Source organism: Onychomys torridus, chromosome 13 (genome assembly GCF_903995425.1).
Source record: "Onychomys torridus chromosome 13, mOncTor1.1, whole genome shotgun sequence".
Classification (NCBI taxonomy): Eukaryota; Metazoa; Chordata; class Mammalia; order Rodentia; family Cricetidae; genus Onychomys; species Onychomys torridus.
This window is the reverse complement of record NC_050455.1, coordinates 25,016,272-25,039,008: the sequence shown is the minus strand read 5'-3', so window position 1 is coordinate 25,039,008 and position 22,737 is coordinate 25,016,272. Positions and strand designations below refer to the sequence as shown.

The window sequence follows — 22,737 nt, the reverse complement described above, 5'->3', positions numbered from 1 at the left end:
CCACAGGTGCCTTGGAAAACAAAACCAACCCCCAACCTTTGAAGCTTAAAACCACCTTTAGTGTAGCGGCCTATATGTTCTTAGCCACGTCCTTGCTTTCATCATCGGCAATCTAAGATCTGTCAGTGACACTGTGATAAAGATGTGTGGAAAACTGGGTGTGATATGAAAGACAACATATAAGCCCCATTAAATGTCATTCCTCTGATATTGGAAAAATGAACTTGGAAATATTTTAATCCACCCCCCCCTCAAAAAAAAAATGCTTGTATTATCCGCTGAAACAACCACATTCTTCTGGAGTTGTTTTTTTGCAAACAGTTGTAACCAGCTCCATGGTTTCATCTTTCTATAGTACTCAAAGGTGTTGGCATCAGTGACATTCCCTTTGCCTTAAGAATGAATTAGGAGCTGGGCAGTGGTGGTGCACGCCTTTGATCCCAGCACTTGGGAGGCAGAGGCAGGTGGATCTTTGTGAGTTTGAGGCCAGCCTGGGCTACAGAGTTAGCTCCAGGAAAGGTGCAAAGCTACATAGAGAAACCCTGTCTTGAAAAAAACAAAACAAAACAAAACACCAAAAGAATGTAGGCCTTTTGTCTTTCCCTCAGGTAGCATTTTTACCCTGGGCCAATTCTGGTGACAAGCAGGGATACTCCTCAGTATTTATTTCTGGCCAGTTCAAAGCCCCAAAGAAAACATGGGTGGTCTAGGATGGTTCAACTACTTCACCTACATTTACAGAACTGCATACTAAACTTTTTATAGTGGCCTCTCATCTGCAAGGCAAGTGCACAAACCACTAAGCTGAAGCCCCACAATTATAGCCAACTAGAAGGGAAGGTTTGACTTTGCTGCTGCTGAGCAAGCATACAGCTATTAAGAGGAAAGAGACTGATTATGATTTATCCAAAGGATGCTGATACACAGTTGGAGTGATGTACAACTGTAACCTTGGCCCTCGGGAAACAAGCCTGTTTGTTGTACATCTGAACCTCAAAAACCACACAGTACTGGTGAGGAACCTGGGAAATAGTCCAAAGTACGAACAATAGCAATCAAGACTTGTTTACATATCCTGTAATTGACCTCAGCACGTGAAAAGATTTCTAGTGTACATGTATATCTATATGTATGTCATGTATATCTATATGTATGTCATGTATGTGGGTGCCTGAGCCTTTGAGCTGGATTAAAAGGTGGTTGTGAGCCTCCACGTGAATGCTGGGAAACTGACTGCAGATCCTCTGCCAAAAGCAGTATATACTGTTACCCTCTGTTACTATCTTTCTAGTCCCACCCCCACAAGACAAGGTTTCACCCTGTAGCTCATGCTCATTTTGAACTCTTAGCAATACTTCTGTCTCAGTATCCATAGTGTGAGGTTACAGGCTAGAGGCACTACACATTTGGCCAACCCAAACACCCCTAAAAATTAGGTCAAAGCCAGACCTAATGGCACATGTCTGGAATCTCAGCTACTCAGGAGACTAATTTGCCATGCGGTGGTGTGCACACCTTTAATCCCAGCAGGCAGGCAGATCTCTGAGATTGAGGCCAACCAGGTTTACAGAGTGAATTTCAGGACAGCAAGAGATACATAGAGAAACCCTTCCCCGAAAAACCAAAACAAAAAAAAAATAAAAATCAGGTCTATTCGGGCTATACTGAGATTGCAGGGTCAACCCTGACAATTTATTTTAAAAGATTTATTTATTATGTATACAGTGTTCTGCCTGCATGTATGCCTGCAGGCCAGAAGAGGGCAGCAGATCTCATTACAGATGGCTGTGAGCCACCATGTGGTTGCTGGGAATTGAACTCAGGACCTCTGGAAGAGCAGTCGGTGCTCTTAACCTCTGAGCCATCTCTCCAGCCCCCAACCCTGACAATTTAAAGACCTTGTCCCAAAATAAAAAGCGAAGAGGTATGGGAATACAGTGTTTCCTTAGCACACATTATCTAATACCGGGGTGGGGAGGATCATGAGTAACTAAGGAAGCTTAGGTAGGATGATTCCAACTTCAAGGCCTACTGGGCAATTCAGTAAGACCTGTCTCAAAGTAAAAACAAAGACATGAAAGGGCTGACCTAGGTTAAATCCCCACTATTTCACAAAACAACTACTCTGAGCATGCCCATCTAGAATCCCAGCACTCAGTAGCAGGGGTACATGACAGACTCCACCTTGGGGGGAGGGGAGGAAGGCTTAAGGATGTAGCTTAGTTGTCTGTCTAACATGCTCTAAACCTTGAGTTTGATCTACACTAAATAAAAACTGGGCATGGTGGCACACACAAACATGTGGAGGGTGGAAGCAGGAGGATCAGTAAGTAGTTCAGATCAGTTTATCATATTCAGCAATACATGGATGTCCTAAGACACACAACCCCTACTCCAACCCACCCCCTTTTTAAATCCATCATGTTGTCAACAATTCTTTAATTCTAGTACACAGGAGACAGAAACAGGCAGATCTGAGTTGAAGCCAGCCTAGTCTACATATCAAACTCCAAACCAGTCAAGAACATAGTTGAAACTGTTTTTTTTTTTTTTTTTTCTTTTTTTTTTTCCTGGAGCTGAGGACCAAGCCCAGGGCCTTGGGCTTGCTAGGCAAGCGCTCTACCACTGAGCTAAATCCCCAACCCCAATAAAGTTCCTTCTGTTTTTGTTTTTTCGAGACAGGGTTTCTCTGTGTAGTTTTGGTGCCTGTCCTGGATCTCACTCTGTAGACCACGCTGGCCTCAAACTCAGAGATCTGCTTGGCTCTGTCTCCTGAGTGCTGGGATTAAAGGCGTATGCCACCAGTGCCCGGTGGAACCTGTCTCAAAACAATACACCCCAAACAAAAATCTTGTTTCAAAAAGGACATGTCTGCACAAGATCATGAATAACTGTTCTTATTTTGTATCTTGTGAAAGTTAATGATAGAACCTATCATTGAAGTAAACCTATTTCTGAGTAACTTGAGAATTTCACTTTCCAATGCTTTTTTTTTTTGGTTTTGAGACAGTGTTTCTCTGTGTAGCTTTGTGCCTTTCCTGGGTCTCACTCGGTAGACCAGTCTGGCCTCGAACTCACAAAGATCCTCCTGGCTCTGCCTCCCAAGTGTTGGGATTAAGGCTCAGTAGCTTCTAATTAATGGCCCTCAGGCCTCAGCCTCTCAAGTGCTAGCATTATAAGAATGAGTGCAGCTAGTCAATACTTTTGAACTCTGTCTTAGCATTGTCTAGTAACTGACAGGGTGGGTAATTATGTAGCATTTTTCCCTTTCAATGAAAATTAAGAGCAGACCAAGTTAAAAAGGGTTATTTCTACATAGTTTGAATAAGAGATCTGGAAAATAGTGTGGATGTGGGACAGACTAATGATTTGTGTCCTATTGTAAAAACAGAACTTCTCCAGTTTGGGTTGATTTCCTACAGCTCACTAGCAGATGAAAAAAGGGCCAGAAACACTTAATATGTACAAGCATCAGGGTACAACCAGAAAATTAGGAGTTATGTCATTACTTGAACTGGAATCCATTCCATAGGTTTGCATGGCATTACAATTTAGGTGGCCGTCAAAGACACACAGGTTTCTTAGTGCTGAAGACTCAAGAACCTTGGGCATGCTAGGCAAGGGTTTTAAGATAGCTCTCTCTATACCGCCAGATAGAGGTCAATACAGAACTTGGTAGGTAGCAGTTAATAACTCATTTATAGTGAAATCTAATTTAGGGTGGACAAAATTCCATTTAAATGGTTTCTCATTATGCTTTTCAAACTGCTCTTCATCTGTGACTTAAGGCAATCCTGAGTAGTTTGGACTACAAAGTGATGACAATAGTGCTATCTAGTCTTCCATTTTAAGCCCCTGGCTCCAATCAAATGCCAATGAGAAACCCTCATTTCTGACTTAAGTCTTGGCAAGGGTGAGCAAACACAAACTGGCCTTACTTTTGATAGGCCAGCACCAAAACTCAAACAGCATCTTGTCCACATAAAGTGTTAACTCTTACTTGAAGGAATGGACTCAATACCCAATACCACAATAAAACCCCCTGAACAAAGTAGGAATCTTTCTGCTTCTGAAATATCTTCAAGTCTAGAGTCATGAATACAATCATGTAGCTTGACACCATGCTTTAAAAAACAAAAACAAAAACAAACAAACAAACAAACAAAAAACCCTCAAAGAGTTAAATAGTTCAGTGCTATAGCACTTGCCCACGTAGCATGTACAAAGTCCTGGGTTAGCTCTCCCACACTATAGTGATTAAACTCAGCTAGACATCTTAAGATACACCTCCAGCTATGGAAGATTCTAAATGAAGGATATCATATAGTTCAAGCCAGCCACTAGCCTAGACCTCCTTTTTCTCCTCCCAAGTGTACACCTCCAGGTGTGCTTCACCCCCCAAGTTTCTGTTTAGCTTTTAATATCCAGAAACTAGATCTGTAGACCAGGGTGACTTCAAATTTAGATTCCCCTGCCTCTGCCTCCCAGTGCTAGGATTCAAGTTGTGTGCTACCACACCCACCTTTGGCTGCCATTCTTTAACTTCCAAAACACTTATTGTGAAAATGCTAAACAAATTCTGTAACTTGTCATATTACCTTAAAAAAGGAACATTCAGCCAGTAGGCAGTGGCACATGTCTTTAATCCCAGCTCTTGGGAGGCAGGGCCAGGTGGATCTCTGAGTTCCAGGCCAGCCTGGCCTGCAGACCAAGTTCCAGGATAGGCTCCAAAACCAGAGAAATCTTGTTTCAAAAATCCAAAAACAGGGCTGGAGAGATGGCTGAGTGGTTAAGAGTACCGACTACTCTTCCAAAGGTCCCAGCAACCACATGGTGGCTCACAACCATCTGTAATGAGATCTGGTGCCCTCTTCTGGCCTGCAGCCATATATGTAGGCAGAACACTATACATAATAACCAGCAAACAAAAAAGATCCCAAAATACAAAAACTAAAATGGGGGGGGGGGTGGGAACACGATGACGACGACACACTGACATCCAAAAGCTCAGTGGTTGAGGGTTTATATCCAACATGTACAAGGCCCTTAGTTGAATCCCTTGCCTTGCAACATCCAATGACTCTATAGTAATAAAGTGTCTGTGCATGTGTGAAGCAGGGGTGTGGGTAGTAAGGAAATCTTTTCCTCCTAGATAACTCAAATAGTGGATATGACCTTAAAAATTCTTAGAAGGCCTGGTGGTGGATCTCTGAGTTCAAAGCCAGCCTGATTTGAGAGTGCGTTCCAGGGCTACACAGAGCAACCTTGTCTCAACACAAAAACAAAAGTTTGTAGAGGAAACACACACCTTTAATCCCAATACTTGGAAGGCAGAGACAGGTGGATCTCTGGGAACTGGAAGCCAGCCTGGTTTACATAGTTGAGCTCCAGAACCACAGCTACATAGTGAAACAATGTCTTGGGAGAAAAAAACAACAAAGGGGGTCACTGATATGGCTTAGAGGGTAAAAGTGCTTGCCATAAGCCTGAGAACTTGAGTTTGGTATGGGGAATCCACAGTAGGAGACAAATGACCTTTGAAAAATTTCCTTACTGCCGCAAAGGTACATGTCCACAATCCTACACAAGATAAAAAAAACCAAATGTACTTCCTCAGAATTTTACCAAATAGTGCTGGAGGCATATGCTATAGCCAGAAATTCATCTTCCTGTTACCTCTCACTGCAGACCATCTACACTGCTCATGCTAGGCTCAAACCAAACTAACTTTTGGCACTTCAAGCACACCTAACAGGGCTGAACTACTGCACACAACAAAATGAAAATTTCTTCTGGGATATGCAAGTTGACACTAGCAGAACTCAAGCTTTCTAACAGAGTAAAAAAGGATTATAAAATAAACTCAGGGGTATCTCTAAAACCTTCACTGAAATACCAGGAAATATGTCCAAACTTATAGCAGGTGTTTAAAAACAACAATAAAAACCAAACCTTTCTTTTATAGGTTTGCCATAAACTAGATCTGAAGGGAGCAGCCATGTGATTAGGTATATAGAGGTTGGGAAGGATCCTAAATCCAAGTTCAGTCATAGAGTAAACAGGGTCTCTATCCCAGACTGAACTCAAACTCCCCATGTTGTTAGGAATGACCTTCTGATCCTGTCTATATTCCCGAGTTATAGGATTAAAAGTGTGTGCGTTTATGGGGTTAATGCTAGATAAGTACTCTGCCAATATGAACTACCTGCATCTACAGGCATCTCAAAAATAAAAACGATAGCCATAATCTGGAAAAAAAAAATCTGATCTTAATGCCACAATAAAGGTAAGTGGTTCAAAGTATTCTTCAAGTTGCCAACTCCACAGAGTAGGATATAAAAAAATAAACTAGCACTGCTGATGGATGTTTCCATTTATGTGCAGTGTTCTTTTTATCTGTTTGCCTTCTAAGACAAGGTTTTGCAATGTAGCCTTGACTGGCCTGGAATTCTCATGTAAACCAGGCTGGCTTCCAACAACTCAAGAGGCAAACCTGCCTCTGCCTCCCAAGTGTTGGGATTAAAGGTATGGTATGTGCCACCATGCCTGGCCTTGTCCACACTTTAATAGTTGCAGTTAGATTTTAAAAAAAGGAAATAATTAGTAACAGTTAAAATTAAATTGAAGGAAATCTGCAAGGATTTTTTGTGCATGTTACTGAGGAGACTAAAATTTTACCAATAATATATTTGAAATATACTTTTTAAAGATAACTGGGCTGGAGAATTTGAAAGACAATTACCAATAATTCTTTGTCACTGAATTAAATTGAAACTATTCTTGGACTTCAGGTTATCAAATACACCAAAAATCTCTTCTTGATTTTAAAGAGTGACAAAAGCCATTTTCCCCATGCTATTTTCAGTTCTATTGTTAAAGGCACGGACATCTCTGAAAATGAGCTCTTACAATTTCTTTATCCTCAGCATATAAAACTGTAAGGTTAAAGGAAAAAGAAAAAAAGCCCCATTTTTAGTAATGTAACAAGAACAAGAAATCCACCAGGACTAAACTGAGATTTTAGTAGTTTTTAGAACACCCAATCTAGACTTATGAATAAACTGTTGTTAAAGCATGCACAAGAATGTAACAGTGAATTAAAAAAAAAGTAACAACTGACAAATATTTTGGTTAACATTCCAAACTTTTAACCAACCAACCAACCAACCAACCAACCAACCAACATGGCCTAGGTTTGTTTTTTTATTGGTATTCACTTCAGTAACTTGAATCCACAGATATAAGCAGTATATAACCAGAGAGTTACAAGTAAACACAGATTATACATGCAAAGTTCTGCTCGCAAAGGTCACATGTGCAGGTACATGAATTAGAAGCATGCATCTAGAATTATGGCCAAATTGTTTTTAAAATGCAGAAATGTAAAAATCACAACCTGAAAATATAGAGATGGTTTACACACTTCAAAAATCAAATGTTGCTTATACCAGAGATGTATGGCAGCTACAGGATTCAAGTGACAAGCAATAGGTTCTCAAGAAATTAATACTGGTCAAAGAGAATGGGAATATTTTTACATTTCACCGAAATGACACTTGACTACTAGAATACAAAACCTAGCAGGAACTCAGGGGAAAAAGAATTACAAATCTAAAGCCAATTACTTAATATTTCTTATCATCTAAACAGCATGACATTAAAAGAAAACTGCACCTGCATTTGAATTGCCAATCTCACATGAATGAAGTTCTCTAAAAATGAAATGCAACCAAGAGCTTCCAAAGTCAAATGAAAACGCTGCAAGGCTCAGATGAAAATGTGGAATGTTTCAGATGAAAAGTAATAAAAAATACAATTGGTTTTGTTCTTTATTGAATGGAATCAAACGTTGACATTTCTTTGAAGCCTCCAACTACTAAATTTCATTTTTCTGAATGGTTCTGTTATCTTTCTCTTAGTGGTGCAAGTTGTTTTCCAAAGCTTACAACAGTCAATCTCTACAAAGTACTTTTGTCTGTTGCCATTCTGATGAAACAAAGAAACATTTTCATTAACTTAACCGTATGTGTACTTTCTGCTATAACACTTAAACACATGAACAGACATCTATTATTTTCCCACTAAAACAAAAGAGTACAATAGTTTTCTAACTATCAGTATTGTATTTAAAAAAGGTTAACATTAAAATCAAAGAACCATTGTTTTCTTTGAAATAATTAAGCTTCTTGTACATCTTAAGTTTCCTTCTTCTGTCTCCGTTCTTCTGCCAATTTATTCAGATATTTCTGAGGGGAGAAAAAAGAATTACAGGGACTAAGTAACTGTTGAGACATTTAGTATATATATTAATTATAAAATAAAATATTCAGTCCAGGTTTAGGGACTTACACTAACATGTTAATATTTTATGAATGAGTTATTCAGTATAGAAAACTAAACTGGCTCAGGACACAACAATAAAGCATGGAAAAAAAAAAGGCAAATGTGGAAAATGGATATTTCAATGTGCAATTAACCCTAACTTTTAGAAATGAGAAAACATAAGAACATGATCATAGAGGAAGAAATAGCTCTATTAGATCTTTATTGTAATAATTTCACTGACCTAAAAGAGCCATAGACAATACTTGAAAGACTATGGCTATGACCCGCTGTGCTCTAATAAAACTTTATTTACAAAAGCAGGTGGCTGGGCTACAAAGTATAGTTTGGTAATCCCTGCCACCCTATGATTTCCAATGTACAATTTCTAGACACAGTTCTATTAATACTCTAAGGGAATAGCAAACATATATGAAAACCATTTCCGTTTCTGGTTAAAATATATCAGTACTGATTATTGCAGACTGATGAGAGGGTTAAAAGCCATTATATCCTTAAAAAGCAAACGAAAACAAACGAACAAACAAAAAATAAACAGAAAAGAAAAAACACAAAACATCTAGTTAAGTGTCAAAACAGGTAAGAATAGTGTCAATTTGTCATTTGAGCAACACAAACTCCCTAATACCTTTTAATGCAGTTGATTCATCTTTTCTCTAAATACTTAGTCATAAAGATAAAGCAGACCCTTGTAGGTAACACACATGGTTTTGACCCCACATGGCCTAAAATCCAAACAGTGCCTTTGGAGTATAAATGAAAACCATACTCATCCTCCTCCCAAAATAAATTGCTGTTAGCACTGAAAATGACCACCATTCTTTTCTTATATCCACAATGGTAAGAGACATATAGATTTACATTCGGAAGCAATGCAAATGATATAAGCAATTAAAATGAAATTTCAAAATTCAAAACTACCTTTGTCCATCAGTCAACACAGAAATGTCCTGAGATAATTGAATGCTACACAGGTCTTGTTTGAAAAACTTGGGATTAGAAGTGTTAGGGAGTTCAGATTTGGATGAGGCACCATGAAACATAGCCTGAAGATGATAGATAATTCTATCATCTTTTTTTTTTCCTTATTGAGTCAAAGACAAGACCTAACACATGCTACCAAGAGCTCTGCCACTGAGCTGCATCTCCATACCCCAGAGGCAATTTCATTTTCTCTTTCTTTCATGCGTTAAGTGGGTATACACATGCTTAAGCCCATGACTGACATGAGGCATCCTTCTTGACTGCCCTTTAACCTTATTCATTGAAGCAGGGTCTCTCAATCAAACCCAGACCTTGCTAATAAAGCTGCTTTAATTAGTCAGCCTGCTCCATTTCCACCTGTGACAGCTAGAACCACAGTCCAACCCCTCTCATTTAAACTGAGTTCTGCAGTCCTCTTGCTTTCACCACTGAGCCATCACCCACGCCCTCTAAATATAACTTTACACAATATTTGTAGTGTACCAGCATTCTGACTACAAGTTATTACTGTTACTAGGCCAGATGTGGGCTATCATTGACTGTCAAGATTAGAAATATTCAACAAGTAGCCACTGTTCACTATAAATGAAGGAGTGTGAAAATCAAGTCACCTACAACTGAGTTAAGTACTGCTTTCAGGTTTGCTTGTATTATTTATTATTGAAGCCTTAAAGAGACTCCTAACTAAAGAGTAGGAATTGTTCTTGCTTCCTATTGGGATTTACTCATTTATCCTGTGATATAGATAAAAATGAGAGCATCAGTATCTTTAGAACAGCAATCTTCAAAGGTTGCTCACACTTATTATCCCAGTACTTTGGGAGGCTGACACAGAAAGATCCCAAAGTCTAATCTAAGATGACCCAGAAAGGGAGACTCAGTCTTGAAAATGAATACATAAATCAGGGACTCGGTACTCTACAAACTCAATGTATTTTAATTGTTCTGTTTCATGTTCAGACCTCCAGCATCTTTGTTATTTGAGAATTAGTTTGAGAATACTTAAATAAATTATAATGTAAAAAAAAGTGTTAGAAATTATTTCCTTTCTTCCCAATTCACTACATAGCTAAGGTGATCTACTCATCCTCCTGATTCCATCTTTCAAGTCTAAGAATTATGGATATATACCACTAAATCATTTTTTTGTTTGTTTGTTTTCGAGACAGGGTTTCTCTGTGTAGTTTTGGTGCCTGTCCTGGATCTCGCTCTGTAGCCCAGGCTGGCCTTGAACTCACAGAGATCCACCTGGCTCTGCCTCCCGAGTGCTGGGATTAAAGGCGTGCGCCACCACCGCCTGGCAAATCTGGTTTTATTTGAGTGAAGAGGCTCTAAAAGTTCCCAGAACCCATTAGATTCCTTAACGCACAGGCAATTAAGGAAAAATGTCTTTGAGATAAAGCATTATGATGGGTCAAAGGACATACACACATTTTACTTATTTATCTCATTTATTTCCATAAATCATGTTTTCCATAAATCTCCTCTTATATTCAGCCTTACCTTTAATTTCTGATAATGAGGAAGGCTGCTGCAATGAGTATTCTTTGCAACTTCTTCATTTGTATAAAAGAGTGAACACAGCTTACAGTAAAACCCTGTTTTAGGTATCACATAGTCTATACCTAGAAACACAAACATACATTCTTACAAATTAAGTAAACTTAAATTTTACTTAGTAGTCTCAAATCTTTTTTCCTGACAATAAAACTTGAATCAGACAACATATTTGTGAAAAGTCCAGTATGGCCTAAGCTAAAAACACAAACAATAGCATATTACTCTAATTTTTACTTAACTGATATTCAAGGTCCTACCTATCTGTACTCATTAAAATGGAAGACAATAATATAACAAACACAAAACAAAAAGCAAATGTGTAATTTTAGAAATCATTATGAGTAGAGAGAACATAGTGGAATGGTAACATAATACAAAATTAGGAGACACATGAAGAGGGAAATAGAGCAATGTCAGTGTAAGTTTACAAATTAATGGTGGGGAGGGAGAAGATAACTTTACATACTATCAGAACTTACATAAGATCAACTTTTAAATCTTATTTTACTAGATTGTTGGGAGAATGAGAAGGGAAGGAAGCAGAGAGTCTTTAAAGCTCACCAACAGGAACATTGGGCTGATATGGTCCGATCCTATACTCATCTGGAATGGTACAGTCTTCCTTGCTTCCGTCCGTTTGGCCATCTGCATTTCCACTTGTGTCTTTGTTTGGATCATCAGCATTTTCGGCAGACTCAGCACCTGGTTCTGTATTTTCCTCATTTTTAATCCCATTTTCCAACGCAGCTTCATTTTCTTGATCAAGTTCCTCCATCTTTTCCACCTAATTTAAACCAAACCATCATTTTTGTCACCAGGTTTAAACGTCATACCTGATTTATGTACTTTTTAAACTTTGGAATCTTCATTACCGATCTCATCTAGAATGACAAAACCTTCCATATTCCTTGGGAAATGACGCTGTTAAGAAAGATAAATACACTCTGCAACAATAATCCTGCAGTATCCCTTTGATTTGTTTATTTTATTTGGAGACAGGTTCTTACTACTATGTCGACCTGGCCCAAATTAGAGATCATAATCCCTCTGCTTTCCTATTGTGCCTGACTTGTCTTTGTATTTATTCATTATCTCAAAATAGTATTTTCTTGGGCTATAAATGCAACTCACAGATGGTATACTTTCTTAGCCTGTATGAAGCCCCAGAGTCAGTCCTCAGCACTATCCTTAAGAATGAATGGATAATTTAAGAAAGGAAAATTTTCTGCTAGAATAATGACTTCAGAAAGAACTCAGCTTTTTTTTTTTAAAAGAAAGGAAACAAGTTTACTGCATATACTCTTAAGCAGCACAGCAGGATGGGTCAGTAGCAAGCATTTAGCTTGTCATAAAGTTAAATAATGGGGGTTAGGGTTGCTGCTCATCAGTGATGAAGCGTTTTCTTTTAATGTGTTGCCATCAGTTTGACCCCCTATGAAAAAACAACTCCCTAGAAAAACAAATCCACCAAGCTTCAATGACATGAAGCCCACTAAAACTCATACTTCACCAAATGGAAAGCCTGCCTCATCTAAGAAAATATCAGACAGAAGAAAATTTATATTCAGGTTGGAGAGATGGCACAGTGGTTAAGAGCTGTGACTGTTCTTCCAGAAGATGTGGTTCAATTCTTAAGACCCCACACGGCAGCTCACAAGTGTCTGTAACTCCAGTTCCAGGGGAGCCAATGCCCTCATACAACATATGCAGTCAAAAACCAATGCACATAAAATAAAAATAGAGAAATCACTAGAAAACAAAAAGACCCAGTGTAGTCTGCTTAATCCTTGTCCGGCCCAAGGTTCTATACTCAGCACCATTAATATAAGTAATAATAAAAAAAGAAATTTCATATTTTATACTTTCTCAGACAAATATGCTAAGAAATGAGTTTTAGAAATTGCTTAAATTGAGTAATGTTCTCCGAACTCACAGTTTCTACGATACAACTTTCATTAGAACAAAACATCAGCTTGATATAGTGAAATGGTTTAATAATATTGGAGCAGACCAACGCTATTGCTCTGACACTTAAGAGTCACAAACTACGGGACTGGAGAGATGGCTCAGAGGCTAAGAACACTGAATGTTCTTCCAGAGGTCCTGAGTTCAATTCCCAGCACCCATATGGTGGCTCACAACCATCTATAATGAGATCTGGCGCCCTCTGCTGGCCTGCAGGGATATATGCAAACAGAACACTGTATACATAATAAATAAATCTTTTAAAAAAGTCACCAACTAGGACAACATACCGAAATTCTTCATGCTTAAATTCTTAATTTATGGAATGGGGATAATACCACCTATTAACTATGGTTATTATAAAGACTAAGAGAGCTTAGAAAAAGATTACAACATGAGTTCAAGTAAGTCATTAGGTCTTATAAGGGAAACATTAAAATTGAATTTTCTAGTCAGAAAAATTAAAGTTATGTGACTAAGTCATCAAAATTTTAAAAGTAAATACTAGTTTTGGAATAGCAGAATGAATCCATAGAAATGACAAAAACTTTTCTTGATACCATAACGGATCAACCCTAAAGGGGTTACAAAGACATTTTATTTTATTTGTTTTTCGAGACAGGGTTTCTCTGTGTAGCTTTGTGCCTTTCCTGGATCTCACTCTGTAGACCAGGCTGGCCTCGAACTCACAAAGATCCGCCTGCCTCTGCCTCCCGAGTGCTGGGATTAAAGGCGTGCACCACCAACACCCAGCTCACAAAGACATTTTAATATCTTTTTGTTTGAGACAGGGTTTCTCTGTGTATCCCTGCCTGGCCTCAAACTCAGAGATATCTGCCTGCCTCAGCCTCCCAAGGGCTTCAATTAAAGGCAACATTTTACTATATTACCCCTTATTTGACACAGCATATTATTTTGTGCCTGCCAGCATGAAGGCTAGAGGAAATCTTGGTTGTCATTCCTTAGGGACCACCAACCATTTCTTTTTGGGAGACAAGGTTTCATGTATTCCATGGTTACCTCAAGCTCCCCACATAACTAAGGATGACCTTGAACTTCTAAATCTGAGTTCCTGCCTCTGACTGCCAGGACCACAGGTGTGTGCCACTATATAGTTTCTATGTAGTGCTGGGGATTGTGAACACTAAGCAAACACACTCTACCACTAGGCATCATCTCTAGCCTTCATTTTCTAGTATAATTCCCTTAAAAGCCACTAAAACAAAATCTAAGTCTTCCGAAAAAGCTTAGTAAAAAAAATTAGTAATCAATTTTTGATGTGTATAGGTGTGTGCATGTGAGTTTCTGTTTATCATGTGCATGCAGGTGCTTGAGGCTAGAAGAGGGCATCAGATCCCCTAGAACTGGAGTCACAGGCTATTGTAAGCTACCCGATGGTGACAGGAACTGAACCTGGGTCCTCTGGAGAAACAGGATTGCTGAGCCATCTTTGCAGGCCTCAAAAATATCCTGTCTTTCCTTTCTTTTTTAAAAAGGCTTTTGAGGCAGGATCTCTTTATGTAGCCATGGTCTTTCTGTACTAGACTTCCCAGAATTATGCCTGCCTCTGCCTTCTCCTGGAGTGATGAATTTACTATCAAAACTGGCATTCAAAAATAACTTTTAAATGGTTAAAATAACTGGAATTACTGAATTTCAAACTCATAACCCTATCTTTGTAGTTGTCTGGGTCTCACTATGTTGCGCAGCCGAACCTTAAACTTCTGAGTCACTTTTCTCTACCTTCCTAAATGCTGAGATCACATAGATATGCCATTATGCCTGGCTAACATCTTCTTGAATCCAAACATACCAGGGTTTAATAATTACCACTGCAAGACAAAAGCTCACCTAGTTTAAAGTCTTTCTTATACTTTGGTTACAAGTTTTCTTTAAAAATTGACTATTAGAGCCAGGCACTAATGGCTCATTACTTTAATCCCAGCACTTGGGAGGCAGAGGCAGGTGGATCTTAGTGAGTTCAAGGCCAGCCAAGATTGTTACACAGAGAAACCCTGTCTTGAAAAACAAAGAGTTGACTTTTTTTTGTAGCTGTAAGACAGTGTTTCTATTGTAGTTTCCTCTTTAAATGTTTTTCTGCCTAAGAAAAAAAAAAGTACACAAGAAAAATTGATCTGACCAAGTGTTCTAATTAAAACAAATATAAAATTTACCTTTTTAAGTTTTTTCTTGGATACTGCTGAAGCACTTGCATCTTTTTTCACAGCTTTATCGGAAGGCTCCTTTTTCCCATCAGATGATACATCCCCTAAATTAGCAAGATCAGTCTCATCACCCACGGAACTACCACTTTCTAGGAGAGCTGCTGCTTCTTCCTCATCGACAAGCAGCTCATCTTCAGACTCAAGAAGCATACTGGGTTCCTGTTCTGCCTGGTCATCCTTGGTGTCTTTCTCACCGTCTTCACCTGACTTCTCTTCTTGTTCTTTACCCTCAGCTGGACTCTCAGTCTTCTGTGAACCATCAGTCTTGGACTTCTTATCACTTGGGGACTCTTTTCCATCTGGAGAATAGGATCTTTTCCTGAATAAGACAGATGCACATTTTGTTTGCCAAGTTGAAAAATAAAAGCCTAATGTCAGTATGTTTACTATGATTGCCAATTTCCTAAGACCTAAGATCAGGTCAGCTAGTGGGAAGTGGGAAGATCTATCCTGAATGTGGGTGACACCACTCCATGGATTGCTTGGGGTCCTCAATTTAATAAAAAAGAGAAAGTAAAATGAATGGAAGCATTTATAGTTATTTATTTTTCCTGTCTACTGATGCAATTAGACCAGTATCCTCAAACTCTCACAGCCATTGTTTCCTATTCACTGTGTCTTTGAACTTGTGAGCAAAAATAAACTGTTCCTTCCTGAAGATGCTTTGGCCAGATACTTTGTCATAGTGAAAAGACTAGTAATTATTATGTAATATATAGATATACGCAAAATGAAATTACCGGGATTTGTCTTTTTTCAGTAAGTCAATGCCTCTGTTAGGTATCTAAAAGACAAAAGTTTTGAGAAATTAAATACATTAAATTTTATCCACTGGTAGAATAAATATATCAACCAAGGAACATTCTGCAACCCTCCTTTATATAATCTATTTATATCCCTCAGTCTGTACAATCACACACAAAAAAATCTGCCAAGAGTTGAAAAGTTCAACCACCAAACCAACAAAATGGGCAATAAACATTTTGGTAGTGTAACTCTTACAAACGTCAAACAAGAAAGAGAAATGGAGATGCTTTCACAAAACACAATATTGCTATTGAAAATCAAAGTTCTTTTTTTAAGATTTATATATATATATATAAAAAAGGCACAGGGTTGTGGTACATGAGTGAGTTCAAGGCCAGCCAGGCCTACAGAGTGAGTTTTAGGAAAGCCAGGGTTACAGAGAAACCCTGTCTCAACACAGAAAAGACAACCTAAAAACCACCAGCACCACCAAAAACCAACCATAGCAACCACTTATGTTTTTTTGGGGGGAGTGGGGAGGTGGCACCTTCTCACTATGTAGACCAGGCTGGCCTTGAACTCAGAGATCCACCTGTCTGAGCTCGAGTGCTAGGATTAATGTGTGCCACCATGTGAATTGGCTCAGTAGGTAAAGGTGACTGTCCCAAACCTGGTAATCACACACGTTCAGTGGCACTTGTATACCCACAAAGTAAATGCAAAAAAGGCTCAATACCATGAAGGACATCAGTGTACAGATGGTCTACTGACTGACTGAGGCCAGCGTGATTTACAGTGAGCCCTAGCTAAGGTTCTTAGCAAAACCCTGCCTATCCTTTGCCTCTCCTCCCCAAAAGGTGGATGGGAAACACTTTTGTGTCTTTTTGTTTAGGAAGCCAAAGCAGTACAATCAATTGAAACTAGTAGCTTGGGTTACATAATTAGACCTTGTCACCTAAGAGGTTAAAACTATTAAAGGACTACATACCCTCAGCACCAGTTTTTTATATTTCTCAGACAAGTCAACTTTAACACATCTCCCCTGAAACCAAAGTGCCTTCTTCAGACAATGGTCAACCATTGCCATTGCATCTTCTCTGGTCTCCATCTCAATAAAAGCCTGGAGGGAGGGAAGGAAGGAGAGAAATCCACAATGACATTATTTTCCACAGAACTATATGAAAACGATGTTATTCTATATTGTGCAACCTTCAGCAGAGCAACTGTATACCCTGTGTCAAAACCCCCCAATACTCTCCTGACTGATTCTGGGGGCATGCAAGCCTTGTTCACCCTGTCCTCTGAAATTTTTACATAAACAATTCAAATATGAGTAAAGTGAATTTAGCTACTAAATGTGGATTCTGAAGGGCTGGCTGTCACGGTGTATCACACTTAAAACCCATAATCACTACCCAAATCCTCAAAGCTGGGTGTCTATATATGTGTAAAATCTTTAGGAAGAAACTCTAAAAGCAAACTAATTTTCTATCATGAGAGGAGAAAACAATTTATTTTCTACTTTGTACTTTTAAAAATGCTTAACCATGAGCATCTAACTAAAATATTATTTTCAACCCACAAACTAATGCATTTCTACTACTGACATCCACTCCCAGTAAAATTATATTAAAGTACATTGAGAAACTGCTCTTAAAAACCTTCCCATGTGCTATTACCTGACTTTTCATTCTCATCAATATGTAATTCTTTATTTTCCCGTAAGGCTCAGCAAGCTTGAGGACAGCACTGTCAGAATAGCCAGAATGTGGTAAATTGCTGAGATGTATCACACGTCCAAGTTCTTGCTTTTGATCAAACTTCTGATCTGGTTTTCCTTCCGGTTTCTTAAAAAAAAAAAAAAAAAAAAGTAAATTTTAAATAACTGAAAGGCAAGTTAAAGGTTGGCAGGTATGCTACAACTACTACTAGCCTAGCTTTTAAACAACAAAGTTAACAAATATAAAAATGATTTAAGCTGATTACATATAACCTAGGGACTAGGAGGACAAATGAAAGGCTATTACTAACCTTTATTCTCTTATACTTCTGGGATAAATGAACTCTCACTGGCTTGCCAAATACTAATGCTGGTGTGGTTGTATAATAATCCACTGCAGCTTGAGCATCTTCTGTGGTTGCCATTTCAATAAATGCCTAAAATTACACAAAAAGAAATTCCTAAAACCATTACTCACAATCTTTATAGGGTTTACATGATTGTATTTCATAATCTAATAGGACGGACGCATCTTCAATAATCAAAATGAAAAGATCAGTGTTGTCAAGCTGATATTTTACTCAGGGCTCACAAACTATACATTTACTAAAAATCTATTTAACATTAGGATATATTTTTTCTTCTGATATTTCAAATTACACATAATTTTCCATTAATCTAAAACCACTCAATTTCTTTAACATTAGTGCTATGAATAACTGATATTCCTACTCATACCTCATTAATTTTATTTAAAATCAGATGATTTGAAATGACTCCAAATGGTTCTACCAGTTGTAATAGCTGGTATCTCAAGTTTTTTCCTCGTTGAAAATCCATAATGTGAACAACTCGGCTGGTTTCCTATGCATTGGAGGAAAAAGGGGGGAAAAAGTCAATAAAAGTCCTTTTAAAAGCATTTTGAGGGAGTTGGATATATGTTTCAGTGACAATAGTATATACTTAGCATGTGTAAGCACGAGTTCCTGGGTCAAATAGCTAGGACTCATTTGTGCACCCATAATTTTTACATAAAATTTATTTTATGTGTGGGTATTTTCACTTAACTGCTTGTGGATATTGTTTGTTATTAATGCTCTTTTGAGGGGCTTGACATCCAGCTCCCAAATAAATACAGAGCTTTTTCTTACTTATAAATGCCTGGCCTTTAGCTTGGCTTGTTTCTAGCTAGCTTTCCTTAAATTAGTCCGTCTATCTTTTGCCTCTGGACTTTTATCTTTCTCTATTTCTGTATATCTTTGTTTCTTACTCCATAGCTCACTGTATCCTGATGTCCTCCTTCTGACTACTTCTCGTTCAGTTTTCTCCTATACACTATCTCTGCCTGCCAGCCCCACCTACCCTTTCTCTTGCCTTGCTATAGGCCATTCATTTTTTTAATTGGATCATCAGATGTTTTAGACAAGCACAGTAAGACAGCTTCACAGAGTTAAACAAATGCCGCAGAAACCAAAGTAACACACCTTAAAATAATATTCTCCAACATGTGGAGGCCAAAAGAGTTAGATTCTCTGGAGTTAGAATCAGAAACCATTCCAAGCTACCCAACATGGGAGCTGGCAACCAAATTTGGGTCACCTCTAAGAGCAGAATGTGCTATTAACTGCTGAGGGATCTCTGGTCCCTCACTAATGTAATTTTAAGGACTACTTCTGTTTTTTTTGTGTGTGTTTGTTTGTTGTCTTTTTTGTTTATCTTCCCTATTGATCTTTAACTGTTTTGATTTTCAGGATTTTGTGTGTGTGAGAGAGAGAAAACACAAACATAAATTTGGGTGGGTAGGAAGGAGAGTGTCTGTGGTAGGGGGGGAAAATACAACCAAAATATATATATATTTTTTGTTTTTCAAGATAGGGTTTGTCTGTGTAACAGTGCTGGCTGTCAAACTCACTTTGTAGACTCAGAGTTCTGCTTCCAGTGCCAGGATTAAGGGCAGGCACTACCAAGTCTGACGATGATCAAAATATATTGTATTAAAAAGAAAAGAAAGAAGCTGGATCTGGAGGTATAGCTACTTGAGAGGCTGAGACCTCCAGCAACAGAGTTTAAGCACAGCCTGAGCAACTCTCAAAACACACAAGGGGAGGGGGGGGGGGGCTGTACCACAGTGGTTAAGTACTTGCCTACCATAGTCAAGGCCCTAGGTTTGATTCCCAATTTAAAAAAAAAAAAAAAAAAAAAAAAAGGCAAAAACCACACTATGCATTAAAATGTTTATTCTATAACTAACCAAAAAAGGTTATTACTTAATAACTTTTTACCATCCTAGAGAATTTTAAGTACACAGCATATTAAATGTTATTAGAATAATTTCATTCACTTTTTTTTCAGATAGTGTCTGACTATGTAGCTCTGGTTATCCTAAAACTCCAGATCAGCCTATCGGTCTTTGTGAGTGATAGGATTAAAGGCGTTTGCCACATTGCATGGACTAGAATAAATTAAAAAAAAAAAAAAATCAAATGGTGGTTATTACTGTCAAGTTTCAAAAAGTTTCTCTACAGATCCTTATTACACTTTAAAAAATTCCATGTGTGGGTTGGGGATTTAGCTCAGTGCACAAGGCCCTGGATTCGGTCCTCAGCTTAAAAAAAAAAAAAAAAAAAAAAAAAAATCCATGAGCACACTGTATGTGTGGGCATTTACATGCTATCATATTAGTGTGGGAGTCAGAGAACAACTAACTTGTAGGAGTTGGTTTTTCCCTTCTACCATGTGGGTCCTGGGAATCAAATTCAGTTGTTAAAGCATCGTTCCAACCGAGATTCTGTTAATGAAAACTATGCACACAACTGGATACCAAAGTTCCTAAGATTCTCAATCAAGGTAAGGTCTTTTAACTATTACCAGTCATGTAAAAGCAGGACAGCTTTAAACCCCCCCTTAAAAAAAAAAAAAAAAAAGGGTCTCATTATGTCACCCCAGCTGGCCTGAATGCTAGGATTAAACACATGCCACATCTAGCAAGCTTAATAGTTTTCAAATTAAAATATCCATCCTGTTATTAGGACTAAGGTTAAGATTTGTATCAATAAGCAGTCCAGCATGGTGGTAAATGCCTTTAAATCCTAGCACTCAGAGGCAGTAGCAGGTGGATCTCTGAATGTGAGGTCAGCCTGGTCTACAATAGCCAAGAGCTACACAGAGAAACCCTGCTTCAAAACACCTCCACCACCCCCAAAAGATTCAATGAATAAGTATTTAAGTGGAATCACATTCCCCACCAATAGCAATTATGAGAAAAGCAATTAGCTGTACTACAGACCACTCTGCCTTTTTGCATGTGTCTTGGTCCTTGTAGGTTCCCATTACCAGCACCTGTGCAGGGGAAAAAATTTTTGTAAAGAGTCACAAAAAATATACTTCCTTTATAAAGCAAGGTAGTTTATTTCAAATACAATGGGAAGACTCTTCTCATGCTCTGTTACTTTAAAAGAACTTTTTAATGGATATTCTGACACTACCATTTACACTAAAAGCAATTATAGCTAGTTACTAGAAAAGGCAATATGAATTTCATATAATCACCCAGATTTCCTCTTGGGCCAACTGCTGGTCCTCCAAGATGAAATGAAGGAGGTGGAGGTCCCAGAATTCCTGGTGCTGGGTTTGTAGACTGCTGGAGCATGAAGGGATCGCCCCTAGTAATAACAACAAAATAAATGAAGCACAATCAAGAGATTCATCACATAAAATTATATCAAAGCACCTCTTACATAACTATGACTATTTTAAGCTTCAGAAGTATTTATATACAAGGTAACTAGTGGAAATGTATAGCAGGGAAAGAAGAAATATTACTATGTTATTTTCTGAAAATTCCTTACACTTGTACTTTCATAAAAAAATTATCAAATTCTTATTTGGTGAAGAAACAGAAAATATTCTTATGAAACGTAAGAGTTAAACTTGGGATTTCTTACATTGATCCCCTTTATAAACAATAGCCTAAAATTTTTAAACTTACATTGTGTGTCCTGTATCATTGTCAGGATTCCATTCTGGATAGCTTTAAAAAGATCAGAAAATTAATTTTAAAATAAAAAGGTTCTTTTCACAAAGTAGCCTCCTTAAGCCTCTAAAACAGAGATGATTTATTAGTAAAGTTATCTGAGAATCTACATTTCAAAAGTATGTAACCTATTTCAAAAAGAACTTCAGACATCAAGTGATATAGAATAAACCTGCAATCCTTGTAAATTTAAGTGATGCATGTTGAAATGATCCTATATTTGCTAAATTGTAAGCAGGGTAAGTGCTGCACAAGGAATTAGAAAGGAGGTTATATGAGGAAAACAAACAACAACAAACCCAACTTCCTTCCCCAATTATTAGGTATCAAAGCAGAATTAAGCTGTGGCACCAGAAAGGACAGCCCCAAAGGAGTTAGGTATGTATGGATAATATTATCTGCTATAGTAGGCAGTTTCTTTGAATTCCATTTCAATGTAGCAGCCTAAATTCAGAACGTAAGCCACATATGTCAAAAGCTTTCCATGAGGAAACTGACTTGGTTTCTAGTAATTTTCAATTATTCCTCTATATTGTTTGTTCTATAGCATGTATGAACTATTACTAAAGTGCTATCATAGATTTTGATTATCAACTGCTATCTTTTCATTAATTCTACTAAAAAAATTTCGTGATTAACAGGCCAATGTGCATTTATCCTAGCAATTAAAAACAAAGTAACAAAGCATCACTATATCTACTATTCATGAAGATATATAGTTCATCTGAAATTAAGTATTAACTGGACATTATCAATTACATGACAGTAACAATATATGTGTAAGTAAATGATGAACTTCCCCAAACCAACAATGCTGTTTCTGATTCATGACAAGGACGCTTTATACGTATTTCAAATTCCTACATTTCAAGAAGAAGCTGGCATCGACGACTGTGGCTTGCTCCATTGATATGTTGACTCCACTCCTGCAGCAAAGTAAATTAGGAGAATTAACAAAAAGTAAAAGCTAAAGTATTTTCATGTGAACCATTAAATTAATGTGTATGCAGTATCAGGTTGTAAAACACGTCCTCATTCGTTAAGTCACAGTGGTTTAAGTTAAAACCATTTCTGAGTCCTTGAAGCTTGATCCTGCCCTCAAATACTCTATGCACATTCTTGGAAAAACTGGATTAATTTGGTCAACAATTGTGGAAAGG

General features: G+C 37.9%; 1 protein-coding gene across 7 annotated transcripts in view; it reads right to left on the bottom strand.

Annotated features, from left to right (window-relative positions):
• Positions 1-7,002: 7,002 nt before the first annotated feature.
• The window catches only part of Matr3 (matrin 3), a 41,945-nt gene continuing 26,210 nt past the window's right edge, over positions 7,003-22,737 (bottom strand). For 5 of the 7 annotated variants that reach the window (XM_036204369.1, XM_036204372.1, XM_036204375.1 and 2 more), the window contains 13 exons: positions 22,442-22,503; positions 21,533-21,574; positions 21,094-21,206; positions 20,831-20,883; positions 18,283-18,408; positions 17,856-17,981; positions 17,504-17,671; positions 16,813-16,944; positions 15,818-15,861; positions 15,027-15,396; positions 11,449-11,671; positions 10,831-10,952; positions 7,805-8,246 (listed from right to left, as the gene is read on the bottom strand). In XM_036204369.1, coding sequence (XP_036060262.1) covers positions 8,196-8,246; positions 10,831-10,952; positions 11,449-11,671; positions 15,027-15,396; positions 15,818-15,861; positions 16,813-16,944; positions 17,504-17,671; positions 17,856-17,981; positions 18,283-18,408; positions 20,831-20,883; positions 21,094-21,206; positions 21,533-21,574; positions 22,442-22,503 — 1,632 coding nt within the window. In that variant the 3' untranslated portion in view covers positions 7,805-8,195. Of the gene's footprint in view, positions 8,247-10,830; positions 10,953-11,448; positions 11,672-15,026; positions 15,397-15,817; positions 15,862-16,812; positions 16,945-17,503; positions 17,672-17,855; positions 17,982-18,282; positions 18,409-20,830; positions 20,884-21,093; positions 21,207-21,532; positions 21,575-22,441; positions 22,504-22,737 lie in introns of all 7 variants that reach the window. The other 2 variants (XM_036204368.1, XM_036204373.1) reach the window with 2 other exon arrangements.